The sequence below is a fragment of the Portunus trituberculatus genome, chromosome 38, assembly GCF_017591435.1.
Source record: "Portunus trituberculatus isolate SZX2019 chromosome 38, ASM1759143v1, whole genome shotgun sequence".
Taxonomy (NCBI): domain Eukaryota; kingdom Metazoa; phylum Arthropoda; class Malacostraca; order Decapoda; family Portunidae; genus Portunus; species Portunus trituberculatus.
In genome coordinates this window covers 23041159-23056893 of record NC_059292.1, presented here as the reverse complement: position 1 = coordinate 23056893, position 15735 = coordinate 23041159, and the positions used below count along the sequence as shown (strand labels likewise).

General features: G+C 38.3%; 1 protein-coding gene across 1 annotated transcript in view; it reads right to left on the bottom strand.

Moving 5' to 3' along the window:
- LOC123514659 (girdin-like) overlaps positions 1-15735 on the bottom strand; it is a 320990-nt gene that overhangs the window by 14340 nt on the left and 290915 nt on the right. Inside the window, 16 exon segments of the mRNA XM_045272682.1 lie at positions 236-496; positions 1278-1397; positions 1810-1951; positions 4440-4549; positions 5056-5155; positions 5646-5779; positions 6341-6466; positions 6822-7142; positions 8562-8687; positions 10302-10433; positions 10985-11119; positions 11885-12037; positions 12808-13122; positions 13514-13640; positions 14014-14192; positions 15033-15114. Of these exon segments, the coding sequence (XP_045128617.1) occupies positions 236-496; positions 1278-1397; positions 1810-1951; positions 4440-4549; positions 5056-5155; positions 5646-5779; positions 6341-6466; positions 6822-7142; positions 8562-8687; positions 10302-10433; positions 10985-11119; positions 11885-12037; positions 12808-13122; positions 13514-13640; positions 14014-14192; positions 15033-15114 (2563 nt within the window).

The window sequence follows — 15735 nt, the reverse complement described above, 5'->3', positions numbered from 1 at the left end:
TCTTAAGTTCCAAGAATAAAATTACCCTTTGTTTAATAGTTGTAGAGAATAAATAATAATAAAATTGTTTTCTATTCTAGCCATGAAACCTTTGAGTATGGTGTAATTATGGATTACATAAACTTAAATCCTTACAAACTTCTTTTCATGTCAGAAATAAGTCTGTATTGAGAGCTACATCTTACAACTACAATAGCAGGTTAAATGACCAGATGTATTCTTCCTGCACACACACCTTATCCTTCTCAGCATCCATCTGGGTGGCAGTGGACTGCAGGGCTGAGTTCTGGGCAATGAGGGAAGCTGACTGAGATTGCAACGTTGTGTTCTCCACCTGAAGGCGGGCGTTCTCTCCCTGCAGCTTAGCATTGTGCTGAGACATGACAGTGTTTTGGTTGGACAGGGAGGTCACCTGGGACTGCAGGGCACACACCTGCTCCCGGTAACTGGCTGTCTGGGACTTGAGTTCGGTAACCTCATTTTCAAGGCTCATCTTCTGCGAATACAAGAAGACCTCAGTGATTCATGTCAACAGAGAACCATCACAAGAAATATTTGAAAAGTTTTCTTCTTATATAGATAGATTAAGCAGTGGATGGAAAGCTTAACTAATCAATTTCTGTATCTTTTATCCACACCAGTTCGGATAAAAATGAGTTTTTATGATACTTCAAAATGGACACTGATGATTCCAACATGCTTGACATGACAGAACATGATAGTCAGATGACATTGGTATCTAAGTTGGAAATTATCAAGACTTTAGATGTAAACTAAAATCAAAGACATAAGACATAGAATAAGAGATGTAAAAAAAAAAAAAAAAAAAAAAAAAGTGAGATCTCTAAAAGTTCATATTATGAAACACCTTTATATCTTCCCTTGGCTGTTTCCAATAGTCTCAAGTGTGAGTTATTGGAGTTCCAAGTCTTGTCATTTATAGTTTTATCTGGATTTTATTTACCTCACCAATGGCAAAAAAAAGGAGAGAGAGAGAGAGAGAGAGAGAGAGAGAGAGAGAGAGAGAGAGAGAGAGAGAGAGAGAGAGAGAGAGAGAGAGAGAGAGAGAGAGAGAGAGAGAGAGAGAGAGAGAGAATATAACAAATCATCTCTGTATCCTTTGAGAAATAATCCTGGTGGAAGCATAAGTTTAAGAATACAAACCTAAAAAAATATCAGCCAAATATTCACATAATACACAGAGAATGAGACAGGAATAATGTTTTAAAAGCAGAACCCACGGGAAACAAAACAAAGCAGTGCAGGTTTTAACATACATCTTCATTAGCTCGATACACAGTCTCCCTCAGCTTGGCCACCTCGCGGGACACATCTTCACTCCAGCTGGCCCCTTCCTCCTGGTGCCGCTGCCTCAGGGACTCCAATTCACTCTTCACCTGTTGTGGGGGTCAGTATTAAGGACGGCAATACACACAGAGGAATGCCATGAAGATGTATAGAGTGAATAATTACAAGGTGAATTTCTATTTGCAGACACCTGATTAACAAGTTTTCACATTACATAAAAGATAATTTTGTCCAATATCTTAAATTACAGAAAATAACATTAAAAGATAAGAGTTTAAAATCTATAGTTAATACTGATTTGCAAATACAAGGAAAAAATAAAACAAAAAGAATAATTAATAAATGCAACTAATTCAAAATTTATTAATTCACATAAAACTCTATGATCATGAAATTCAAGCAAACTGATTAACCACATACTCAGAAAGTTTAACATAAACTCAGTAAAAAAAATTACAAGGCTAACTGAACCACATTATTCCAAACATCTACTCAGCTCACCTCCAGCAGCTGGTTACGCAATTCCTTGTTTCTGTTGACTGATTCACTAAGGCGAGACTCCAAGGATGCAATCTTCTCCTCCCGCACCTCCACACTCCTCTTCAGCGTCTCTTCTAGCATGGACTCCAGGGCCTTGTAGCGGCTTAGGAAGACAGAGAGAAAGTGAGTATTTCACTAACAAAGTAACCCAAGGAAGGCTGTATACATTAATTTGATTCTAATAATCTGAAAAGCAATGAATGGTAAAACAGACAACTACTTCTTTCATTGTTTTTTCCATCTTCATAAAAGCTTATTTCACACAAAGCAGTTAATTCATAATTCATTCATACAACTCATGCACTGGAAGCATATGGGAGTTATCAAAGTAAGCAAGAGTATGTGAAGTGTGGTGTTATCTGAAAGCAGCACATCTTTCCTGGTGCTGAGGGGACAGTCAGAAAGAGAAGCAAGATGAAGCACACTACAGCAGCCTGCCAACATAGTAAAGTCCTGGTTGGTAGTTAAGTAACATACCACACTCAAGCCTGTATTCAGAAACATTTTGCTCTCTCTCACACCACAACTATTTTGAAAGACCACAGAGATGATTAGTCAAGTTCTCAAGAGTGTTTCTCCTGTTAATAATGTAGGAAACTTGGTAATCTGCCATTACAACCATAAGAAAACACTCTTAAAAACCTGTGTAACTTCAACAGCTAGAGTCTTTTGAATGTAGTGGAGGTGAGATGCAGTGGTGTTTCTGTTGTGTTTTGTGTTCTTCCTCAATCTTATGTCCTCTGAGCTGCTGACAATCAATTTATGTCACTGGACAACAGATAGATCAGCAGGAGACATGAGATTACAGTAAAGTTCTAAACACAGTGGAAGTAAATGTGGCAGGTTACTTCACTTCTGACCATGACTACTGTACATTTATAGTCTCTGATAACTGTACCTGTTTAATTTCATTGTGCTGCGAACTATTCTTGATATTTGTAAGCTGAAACCATATTAAGCTTCTTAGAATTTATTCAGGTAAGATTCATATCAGTAGAGTCTAAGCTACAGTTAAACGAGCCCAATAGTAAAGTGGGTCAAGGTTCTAGCACTGGTGAGAGGTGTGAGAGATCCCTTTTAATTGCCACTAACTGTCAGACCTACAGTGTTCTGAGTTACTGTTTGAGTTTGTGCTTCTGTCTGCCTTCAAATGAGAAAAATAAATAATAGAAAATAAAATAAAACAAAATAAAATAAAATAAAATAAAATAAAACAAATCAAAATAAATAAATATATAAACAAATTAGAATATAATAAAACTAAATTACATGAAATAACACAATATCAAAAAGTCTTAAAATGAACAATAATTTTTTAGTTTTATAATTCCTTCCACATTTCTGTTTAAAAAAGATAAGAAAATCCCCAGCTTCTTAAATAAATAAGACTTATATGCTCATGATAATGGATTTCACAAATAAACAAGTGACATACACTATGCTGAACACAATAACACTAAATTTGTAAATGCATCTGTTTGGAATCTGATCCCATTTTCGAGACACTTATCCTTCAATTTTGGATGATCCTTTAGAACTCTTGTCTGGGACTGGCACCTCAGCAAGCATTTGTTTTCTCATTCTCTTTGTTGCCCTTGGTTAGTGGTTTCTTACATAAAAATAAAAAAAAATCTCATTTAACACTATAAACAAGATGTGGGTTTGGATTCTGAGTGTTAAGAACGTGTGGTGGGGAAAGAAGTGATCCTTTGGTGCCTGGCTGCTCATTCACACACTCTCCACTCCTGGCAGGCCACACCAGTACTGCAGAGACCCCTCAAGTGCCATTTGACCCCAATGCTGAGTGCTATGGTGCTGTAATCTTATCAATCAATCAGACAGTTGGCATCTCTGTTTTTATTCATGAATGACCATCCCTACATCTATTGTTTTTAACTTTTACATAAAGAGAGTCCTTGGCAACACAAAACAGTGATAAAAAAAGATCCACTAAAGATGCCAGTCTCAAAAGAGAATACATAATCCTAAAAAAACGTCCAAAACTGTAAGTATCATGGTATTATAGAGATAGAGATCATTATTGAGCTAGAGAGTAAAAAATGATGTATGAATAATGAATATGAAGCATGGTGCTTCATCTGAGCCATATTATGTGTAATTGCCAGCATGATATATAGATTGATTAGTCTTGAAATTCCCTTCACTTCACTTTAACATAAACAGGTCCAATACTCATTATTACTTTTGTTCCGTAACATTATCGTGAGGTGCCCAGCTTTATCACTAAGAGTAGTGCTAAAGCTTTATGACTGAACCAGCATCTCAAACTCATTTTATTTGAGAATTTAGGTAAGAAAGAGGAAAAGGAACATTAATATTAGTTAAGGTTATCCTCTGTCAAGTTACGACCACTGCAAGAAAATTCCTTGCATAGACACACAGGAAAAAGAAAGAAAAGGAGATCAACTTTGTTGTTTTTGGTTATACAACTTTTCAAGAAACTGGAATATGAAAAAAATATGTATGTATATAAAACGATGTAAGTGATAAGGGAAAAAATTATCTAGTAGTAAAAGGGACAACAGCAGGAGGTCATGCCCTTAGCAGAGGCACACCAAAGATCCACTTACTCTGAGTCACTGTCAGAGTTTGGTGCGGTGAGGTTGTTAGCGTTGAGGCCAAGCTTTGACAGGTCTGCAGTGAGACTGTCCAGTTGGTTGGTGAGCTGCTGGGTCTTCACCTGTGGCAAGAGTATGCACATAGAGGTAAGAAATGTGGCTTTTTTTTTTTCAATATATATTCAAACTGTCTATCTAAATATTTGTGTTGTATCTGGCTAATAAAAAGAGAGTATCATACACATCTACAAATATTTCATCTCATTCCATAATCAAACTAATAATTCAAACTCAAAAGATAGAGATTATAGATTTAAAAAAAAAAATGAGTAAACTGTCAGCCTATTCACATACCAGGCTAATACAAAGCAGGGTGTAGCTAAAACAATGATGCCACACACATGTACTCTCTTACATACACACACAATAACATTCCTTTATGAAACTAATAATACAAACTAAAGAAAATGAAGATCTGCAGAACTATTTAGTTTTTGTATGGAATAATGCAAAGGAAAAATTCACACTTAGATGTGCAAGGAGCATTATAAGTATTTATGTAGAGAGAATATAATACTCTTCACAACAGCAAAAGTAAGTGCCATGTGTTGCAGACCGATGTCCTCACCTTCTCCGAGACCAAGTCCTCCCTCAGGCAGTTGAGAGTCTTGCGTTCAGTAATTATCTGCTGCTCAAGTTCTCTCTTCTCCTTCTCCACTTCACGCACTCTGAAAATTTGATAATGCATGATGGCTTCAAAAGGCTGAGCTAAACAAATATGTGTGTAGAAACTGAATAAGGTTATGATCTATCTACTAATCTGTATATTAGGCCAGTAATCATACACAGTGGTTAATACAAAACACCACACACTCACACAGACACCATTCACACTCATCCCTGTCAGATCATGGTGGAGAGGGACAGTCTCAAGTACCATCCTACTATACCCAAGGAGCTTAGGCATACAGTTGGCTACATATTTCCACAGCACAGATAGAAAACAAAATATACGAAAATTACACTTGATAGAAATAATGCCCTATACTCATCTATCAACTTTATAACTATTTTTTTCATCAAGACACTAACATGATGCAGCAAAAATATCTTAATCTGTCTTCCTATTCTTTACACACTTAATCAAGCACAAGGATCTGTGTTATTCCTCTGAACGTTTCAACACCCAGGAGTGGCCGCCCTTTCTCAATCACACACCTGTTGTCGCTGCCTCTCAGATGCTCTACCTCCTTGTTCAGTCTCTTGATGTCTCTCTCCAGGGTAGACGTCTTGCTGGCTGCCTCATCAATAAGACCGTCCTTCACCTCCATGGCATTGCGCAGCCTTGACACCTGAATAATAAATGGATTAATGACAGTTACGACTAAATTATGATATGTGTATAATGTAATTTTTTTTTTTACATTAATGGAGGTTAATGAAGCTGGATTTTCAATTATGCATCTTTAATTATTTTCTGTTTATCTCAGTGACAGAGATTAGGCTAAAATAATAGTATTTTTAGTTTTCTCTACTAAAACAGATTCATTCATTCCTCTTCCATACACATTGCTAAGTATGTTGATTGGACCACTTAGGAAAGTCTTCTGTCAAAATAAGTTATATCTCTATTCATGCACTCAGTTGTTCTCCATGCACCCCTATTGCCCAGAACCACTCTCATTTTGCATTCCTTTTGCATCTATTACTTTCTTGACATGGTCCATCTATTTGGTTTTTCCCTTTTACATTGCAAACATCATCCCCATTATCACTTATCTTTTTCCATTCTCTCTAAATGCTTACACTATTCCAACACTCTTGATCTACTCAAACATCTATTTTTTCTACAACACCACTCCTCCTTCATACATCTCCATATCATGTAAGTTAGCAGTGAGATGGTGACGTACCTCTTTCTGGAGTGACCTGTTCTCTCTGTCCAGGCGGTCATTGGTTCCCTCCATCTCTGTCAGGTCTCTCTCTAACTCATTCAGTTTCTTGGTGGAAAGCTTCAGAGTCTCGACAGTTCTATGGAGCTGAAAAGGAGGATGAACAAATATACTTTTAATTATATGTTCTAATTACTTTATATTTAATCTTCTATACAGATAATACATTTAATTTCTTTGAATGTACAATATGAAGCACTGGTACTGAACTCAAGAATGTTGTAAGTTAAAGAGACAAAAAGAAGAAATGTGAAGTTACAAATCTGAACAAGGACTAAAGGTTTTGCATTTATATAAAACTGTACAGCTTCATCTCTATATTATACATACTTGCCTTTACTAATATAAATACAGACTCCAGTACGATTAATGAACTCCTATTTATTGTTAGTGCACCTCATAATACTTGCCCTTCACTCTCCATTTCTTTAATTTTCCTCACCTTTGTGTTTTCATTCTCCAGCTCCGTCTTGTCCTTCTCCGTCTCTGAGAGTTTCTTCTGAATATTTTCAATGGACCTGTTTTTCTTCTGCACCTCATTGGTAGTAGCCAGCAGGTCCAGCTCCAGCTGCTCTGCCCTGCTCCTCTCAGCCTTCATGGTGGTGAGCTGCTTCTGGAGGAGGTTGATCTGTTGCACCTGGGCTTCCTTCTCCATCTCCAGGTCAGCAAAGCGAACAGAGGATGATTTGAGGCTGTCCATGGAGCGGTTGAGTCGCTCTACCTCAGATTGCATCTGCAGCTTGTCACTCTGTGCGCTCTCCAACTGTGAGTGTGATAGAAGACAATTATAGTTTCTTCTTTTTTAATGTAAGTGTGAAGAGAGAGCAATTGCATAAGTTTTTTTCTTAATGTAAGAGGGATGCTGGTCAAAAGTAACAAACACTTATTAAAAAAAGGGGCCTGCTGAAGTAACAATCCCTAGTTTTAGTCTTGTAATTTGTCTACAGTACTGTCTGGCTTTCAGCATGTATGGTCAAGTCTATAGCAATGAACAAATACTCATACAATGTGTCTATCTGTCTATATGTATATAACAGGCAGATGAGAAAAGGTGCAACACATTTATACCAAGACACACTCACAAGCATCACCTTACATCTTATTTTCTCATCCTCTACTAGATACTGTACTATAGTAAAACTAATTTGTACTGACCCATGGCGAGGCTGATAATCCATGCAACATTGCCACATCTCTCATTACTTCAGAGAAAACAGAATAACTGTTCTTTAGTTAATTTAATGCATGACTTTGCTAAAAAAAAATGTCGGGGGACAAGACATGAAGATGCCATAAGTGAATGAAACACAGTAAAGGTGCTGGTTATAAAAGTGAAAATGAGGCTGATAATTTACCTAACATTTACTGTTATGTCCTCTCGAGATACCCAGTCTAATATAATGAATGGGGAAAAGAAACATAAGATGAGACAATTTTATTTCAGTTATTGCCCCAAACTGACTTGTCAAAGTCATCAAAGTTCGTTATCGTTGCAGAGCGATTCTTTTTTGGAGAAGTAAACACAGGCTGATATGGTTGTGGTGCTGTGGTGCATATCTTGTTTGCCCTGGAACAAATCCTCTTCACCTTAGCTTTGAATATACCAGCTGCATCTGCTGTCCTCTTCCTCACTTGATTTGTGGATAAAAGTGATCCTTGATTTGCTTTTTCTTTTAAAGAAGTATTTATCAATTCTTTTGACAAATTCCTTGGCTTGGCTGTACAACACATAGTAAGACGGGGAAGTGTCAGTGTGATCTTCCATCGTGACGACCAGAAGAGAAGCGAGTTGATTTGCACTTGCGTGGTGACCCGACTCTGCCCCCCACCCCCGGAAAAATCCTGTCTCAGGTTGAGTGGCAATGTTGCCCAACCTGATATGCCACATCTTCATACAAGTCCATGAAATACCTTCATTTGATTTGGTATATATCACTTATTTGTATCATCCATTATTTAATGAAATAGTCAGAATATTCTTACAATGCCGTTTGTTGATAATTCTATGATTAAGGAACTGTGAGTAGTACAGGTTGAATGTTTTAGTTGAATATCTGGCAGAATGGCAAACAACACCCTACAGGTCAGTACAATTTAGTTTTATTATAAAATAAATGTGTTTTATAATACATGAAGAGAAACACAGATGGTACTCAAGCATCCTCTAATACTGGAACATTACCTTGGCCACAGTTTCTTTCATGTTGGAGAGCATCTTGGTGACCCGTGAGTACTCCACCTCCAGGCTGGTATAGTCCTGCTCCATAGTCTCATGGCGCTCACAGCTCTCCCTCAGTGCAGTGATGGTCTGGTGAAGGAGAAAAAAAAGTTATAATTTGAAACTTTTCTAAAGTTCTTGAGAAATATAAAGTTGTATTTCATGGCCTGTGAGGTGCAAGTTTAGGGAGGAACAAAGCTTATCATGATTTAAGATGCTTACAAAGGAGTTCTTGAAAAATATACAGTTATGTTTTTGTGTTCATATGATGAGAAAAGTCGGAAAGACAGTTTTTAAATAGAAAATGACAGGATGCTTTTAAAAATGAACAAGGTGAAACTACGTACAAATACTGGAAATGAGATGACTGAGATATTACAATTAAAAATTCAATAGAAAACTTCATCATAATAATTATAAATAAAGACATTTCTGCAATAACAGGTAGGAAACAATTACACTTTGAAAATGAACAAGATGAAACTACAAATAATGAAATGAGCTGGTCAAGATATCACAAGAACTGTCAGGAAAATTGCATAATAATCAAAATAAACAAAATTAAGATTTTTCTGTAGAAATAGTGAACACAGATGAGACATAACATAACATAACATAAATAATAGGATAACAAAGGGCCACCAGGGCCCATCTAAGTTATCCTGTATCAGTCGCACAGCGACCTCGTCATCAGTACTTAAAGATACACTTACAAGTACACAATACATTACATACTAATTCTAAATATTTGGCCCATTAACAGGGCTAAGTCCTGCAGTGAATTCCTCTACAATCTGTGATCCCCATACATGGGGATCATGTTTTGTTTAACTATAATAAATTTCTTATAAAAACTATCATGCAGCACTATACATAATTATAAATCTAATCAATTTAAGTGCTTATCTAATCTGTTTTTAAACATTGTCACACTAGTGCTATTTACAACCCTCTCTGTACAGATCATCATGACATTGTACAATTGTTCAGATTAGTGTGGGAATGAATGACACAAAAGCTAAGGAAGTGCAGTAAGTGTGAGAGTATGACATGGTTTACTACTTAGATTATCCTTTACTTGTCATGAAAGTACTTGAGGTATCATCATGTGACTTCAGGACAGAATAATCCAGAGAAATGTTGTGTTCAGGAAGCTATTTTCTATTCCAATAATGGGATTAAGAGAAGAGGGTATAGGCAAATAAATACAATTAGCTCTGTATTCTGAAGCCATAAAAGTTAATTCCCTCATCAATACAAGTCTACTATGACATACATTGTGACACTAGGTCAGTATTTCCCTACACCAATGACAGCATGTGAGGTTGTGATTGTAAAAGAATATCACTAGCAATATAAGAATTTTTTCCTTAATGCAAATGTTAAGTAAAGAACTGAATACTAAAGACCACTTCTAAAATATAAGTATTTGTAGTAGTAAGGAAACTTGAACTTGTCTAATAATGTCACTGAAAACTTTTGACAATGTAAGATTTTTTTCATGATCTAACTCCTAAATGGATATAGGACTAAGATGCACTTCAAGAACATAATATTTCTAGCAATTCCTTGTCTAGTAACTCAATCCAGAATAAATTACACTAAATGAATAACACAGAAGAAAATATATACAAGAAAATATGAGCCTTAGTGTGATACAGCTACATTGATTAGCTCTACTGTGTTGGAGAAGTGAGTGGTTACCTTGTGCAGGTCTCGGTTCTCCCTCTCAATCTCTGTCTTCTGGTGCTCCACCTCAGACAGCTTGTCTGCCGACTCCCTCAGGCGCTCAGTGAGTCTGTTCAGCTGCTGCTTCTCATACTCCAGTCTGGACACCTGTGAAGGAAGCTGTCTTTACTGGAATGCCGTTTACACAGATCATTATCAGACTCTCTCTTTCTCTCTCTCTCTCTCTGGAAACCTACAATGGATACTGTGTTTACAAAACTGGCATTTATTAAAAAGAAAGATAGCATACATATCAGATTCTCTCTCTCTCTCTCTCTCCTACAACAGTTAATCTCTCTTAAAAAGTAGTACAGAATAAAGATTATTTGAGTTGAAAATTAATCAGGTTAGTTTTCACTTACTTCTCACATTCCTACCAAGCATTCTTTCCTATCCATACTTACATATATATTACCAATATATAATCAATTTCTGGATGGTTCGCTTAGAGCACAAGCAACCATAATGAAATATACATTTTCAGCAAGAGTGATGTTTTAACCATAACAATCACAAAGACAAGAGCATAAGAATATGGGAAAATAAAGAATAAGATAAAAACAGAGAAGAAAATAAGGCAGCCTGCAAGAAGCTATCAAGCCTACATGTGGCCATCCCAGCATGTAACAAACAGCTTGAGCCTTCAGAACCACACCCACCTGGCTCTGTAGCTGGAAGCTGAGGTCTGTTAGCTGCTTGTTCTCTGCCTCCACATCCACCAATCGAGCATCAGTTGATTTCTTCTGCCTTTCCCGTAGCGTCTCAGTCAGTTCCAGCAGTTGTGTGTTCTCTTGCTGTGGAGGGAGACAGGTGGAGAGATGAGTGTTGGGGTATTGAGCAAAAGGAATGTGGAGGAAGGATGAAGACAGCCTATGTAGTGTTGTTTGACTTTTCATGTACGAGGGAAACCCAGCCAAAGGCAACAAAAACTGGGATAAAAAGAAAAAGGCCCACTGAGGTGCCAGTCCTCAATCAGTTTGCAAGAATTATGGTTTGAAAGGGACTCTGATTCTTTCCTAATTTTAAATTTTGCAAAGAGAATGTATGTGTAGTTAGATGCATGTAGTTTTGTGTGAAGAAAGAGAGTTGTCTTTAGAGGGCAGGCTGTGACTGCCCAGTTGTGTTCTGAGACACAAGAGAAATGTTCAGTGAGGTCATAGGTGGCTTTAATGAAAAGTTCACGGCATCCTCTGAACCAATGTTATTAGACCTCACTGGGAGTAATTATTATTTTGGCAAGTGTCTGACTGAGATTTTTTGGCTTCACTTTGGTTTCTTTATGTATTATATTCCTCTGTCTTTGCAAAAAATTCTTCTCTCTTGGCACTTCTTCCTGAAAAAGCCCTCTTAGTATTTCTATAGGTAAAAAGTCTTCCCTCCCTCTCAGCATCTCTACTGGCAAAAAGTCCTCTACCTTAGTATCTCTATAGGCAAAAGGTCCTCTCTCTCTCTTAACATCTCTACAGACAAAAAGTCCCCTCTTAGCATATCTACAGGTAAATCAAAGCAAATTCTCACACACTCCTGCTAAGCCTGGCAGTGACCTTCTCCTCCCTCACCTGCAGCTCGTCAATCTGCCGCTGGGAGTTGGTCTTGACAGTGTTGATGGTCTGGTGGAGTCGCTGGATCTCCTGGTGCTTCTTCTCTGACTCATCCTGGGCCTCCACCAGTTGCACTTTTTCCTTCTGTGTTGACTCCTGCAGCTGACTCACCTAAAAAAACCATCTGAGTATGAACAAGTGACCTTATGTCCTAAGATTCTGGGATGATTCTTTTTTTTTTTTTTTTTTTTATAGTAAGGCCTACAGCACCTAGAGGCATACTTGAAGAGTGTATGGGAAGCACTGTTCAGCTTCCACCCATTAGTGGCGCAGGCAATTTTATTTATAGTGGTATCCATATTAAGGCCCATATCCCCCCTGAAGCTCATCTTGGGTGTAACCACCTAGAACCTGGGTATTGTGGTGACATGTAGGTAACTTTAAACCACTCGACAAATGGCAAAGTGTTTAAGGCTGTACGTGGTGGGATTCGAACCTACGCGTGGACGCCTGCCTGATCCCACGCTCACCACCTTATCCACTACGCCACCGCCTCCCTCCTGCTGTTCACTTACCTAAATGACTGACAAGAATATGATTGAGAAAAGGTAAGTTTTAATGTAAAGGGTCTAGAAGGGCTCAGAAAATTCTGGGTTGATTCATGCAGAAAATAGATACAAAAATATATACAAACAAAAGTGAGAGAAGAAGTCTTAAGGAACAGATTCTTCAAATTCTATGTTTATTCTTGCAACTCACAACTTAAAGGGTTGATACAGACATAAGAAATAAAAGAGGAAGTCTTAAGGTACAGGGCCTTAATATAATACAGATTTAAATACAGTACAGTACTATTATGACAAACAGTACAGTAATATGAAAAGAGGTGTATTACTACAAATCCTGAAGGAACATGATGAAGCACTGTTCAAACCATTCACCTTGAGAGAGAGTCTCTTGTTCTCTTTCTCCAGCTCTAGCAACTTATCCACCGAGCCTAGTGAATTGTCACGCTTCATCTGCTCCAGCTCTGCCTCCAGCCTTTGGTTCTCCAGCTGCAACTTGAGTACCCGTGTCTGGGCATCCCCGATGAGCTCATTGCCCATGTTGGTGCCATTGACCAGCTGGCGGGACTTGAGGTGGTCCAGCTGGGCGACTAGAGTTGCAGACTCGCTCAGGGAGTTCTTGGTGCTGAGATGGAGCTGTGCGTTCTCCTCCATGAGCTCCTGCAGCCTCTCTCGGTCTGCATCTCGCTCCTAGAAGGAAAGACCAGTGTCACTAGCTGGTTGGATAGATCTCATATCAAATGAACATACAGGCAAAAAATGCTGGATGGATAAAATTACTGGATCAATAGAACCCCTTACTTGTCTCTGTATTTCCTCTTTTCTATAACATGAACTTTTCAAGGTTTCAACATGCTTATTCTTCAAGTTTGGATCATCTATCTGACTGCTGGGAACTGACACTTCAATGATCCTTTTCATTTATTTTTTCCTTTTATTTATTCATTTTCTTTTTTGTTTTCTAGAACCAGCCTTACATAAAAAAAAAAAAAAAATAGTAAGGGCACACTGCATACCTTCAAAGACGCTTTAAGAGCTACCAGTGTTACACAACAATCCAGAGCACCAATACACTACTCACGATGGTGATTTGGTTGATGGTCTGTTTCAGCTGCAGGATGTCATTCTCCAAGTCCAGCACCTGCTCAGCTCTCCTCCGGGACGAGGCGAGCTGCTCCTCCAGCATCTCCTTCGTCTCCACCAGGATCCTGCCCAGGCAACACCATTACACACCCCACCTGCCTTACTGTACCTACTCTGAGTCACAGGTCTGGTATTTATGAGGCAAAAATAACATTACAGATATCTTCATAGCAATACGTTAAACTTAACAGTTCTGACACTTCGTCTCTCACCAAAGACAATAAAGATCTTTTTATACCAATACATTAAGCCTACATAACTCATAATTAGGCTCTCACACTTCCTCACTCATCTTTCATACACTTTCCTCATGAATCGCACATTTTCTTACCCAACATACAAAACCTACAGAGTTTTATCACAGTTCTTACAGTTTCCCCACTAAGGTGCTTCAATCACTTTCCTCATGGCTGACATCAGTGGCTACTGCCTCCTCACCTGTTGTCCTCCCGCAGTTCCTCCACTCTAGTCTTGTAGAACTCAATGTCGACCATCTTGTCCTTATACCTAGTCACCTCCTGTTCCAGGGCCTCCACGCGCCCTGCTCGCTCCCGCATGATGTCCGCCTCGTCACGCCACGCCCTCGCCGCCCTTGCGTCCTGCACCAACTCCACATTCTGAAAGACATTAGGATTCGTAGAGCACTATCGGAGAATATACAGTAAATGAGAAGACAGTCGAGAATATTCTTAAGTATTTACAAGCTAACAGAAGAAAAAAAAAAATACAAAATTTAGCTAGTTTCACTGGAAGAGTAAAAGTGATGAGACACTCGAGTATAATGTATCACACACACACACACAATTGGATGTACACTTATTTTCCAGTTGGCAATCCCACACGGGGATGGAACAAACACGGTAACACACACACACACACACACACACACATCCCTATGCTACACGTCAGTGGCAGTACTAGACGCTAATGACATCTGCCGTAAAAAAAAAAATAAATAAATAAAAATCAATAAAATAAAATAAAATAAAATATATAAATAAATAAGAATAAATACATAAAAGACTGACTTTAGCTAGAAATATAGGTAGGAAAATCGTTTCATCAAACAGGAGTCCAATTGTATCCATACGCCGCTTTAATTTTAAATTTCCTGAATTCAGTATAAATTTATGCATGAATAATGACAGCGGGGCAAGAGTAATAAAATGCATTCACCGTAACATGAAAACAAAAAAGAATGGGCAAAAAGAAAAAAAAAGTGGAGGAAAAAGAAAAGAAACGGTGGAAAGACGATGGAAATTGAAAAAAAGTGGAAAGAAAAGAAAGTGGAATGAAAGAGGAAAAGAAAATGTTAGTGTTTCATGATTAACAAGAACTCTGCAGTATTAATAGGAAGAACACCCGCGAGAACACGAGTATTCATTACGTGGCCTGCGTTGAGAGCCTGCACAGAAGTCAACCCTACAGACACGGGCCACTGTATCGTCTGCTCTTACCTCCTGGCGAAGCTTGGCCACCGTCGTCTTGGTCTGTTCCAGCTCATCTTTGTATTCCAGCGCTGTCTCGGCTTTTTCATCGCTGCGGGAAGGAAAAGAAACACAATTACTACGCACGTTAGGTTATAAAAAAGGAAAAAAAAAAAAAAAACTCGGCATGAAATAATTATCGCCACAGTTTACATGACAAGTTCTCGTCACAAAACACACACACACACACACACACACACACACACACACACACGCAAGAAGTAGTAAAAATCCTTTTAATTGAGGAATGCATTTTGACACGTCCTCCTCTAATTGAAAAATACGGATGGATGAATGAAAGAATGCAAGGAGTAAAAAAAGAAGAAAGACATTGCAATAGCGGAATGAGAGAGAGAGAGAGAGAGAGAGAGAGAGAGAGAGAGAGAGAGAGAGAGATTATTGTTGATGCTGAGAGGAAATCGAGCATCAGAAGCTTAAAGAAAATGCATCTCCTGTTTCTTATGCAACGCCAAACATTTCCTCTCTTACGTGGGAGAGGAAACAGACGATTACCAGCCACCCGTCATTTGTCCTTGAGCTGCGCCTCTTTTCTGTGTCTCTCAGTGAATAAAGAAAGCACAGAAGGAAGGTGAGATGGGTCAAGGTGGCAGACAGGTAACCAGATAGACAGCCAGATGGATAAAATGGTGGATAGCTATAGACGTTCTTTCAT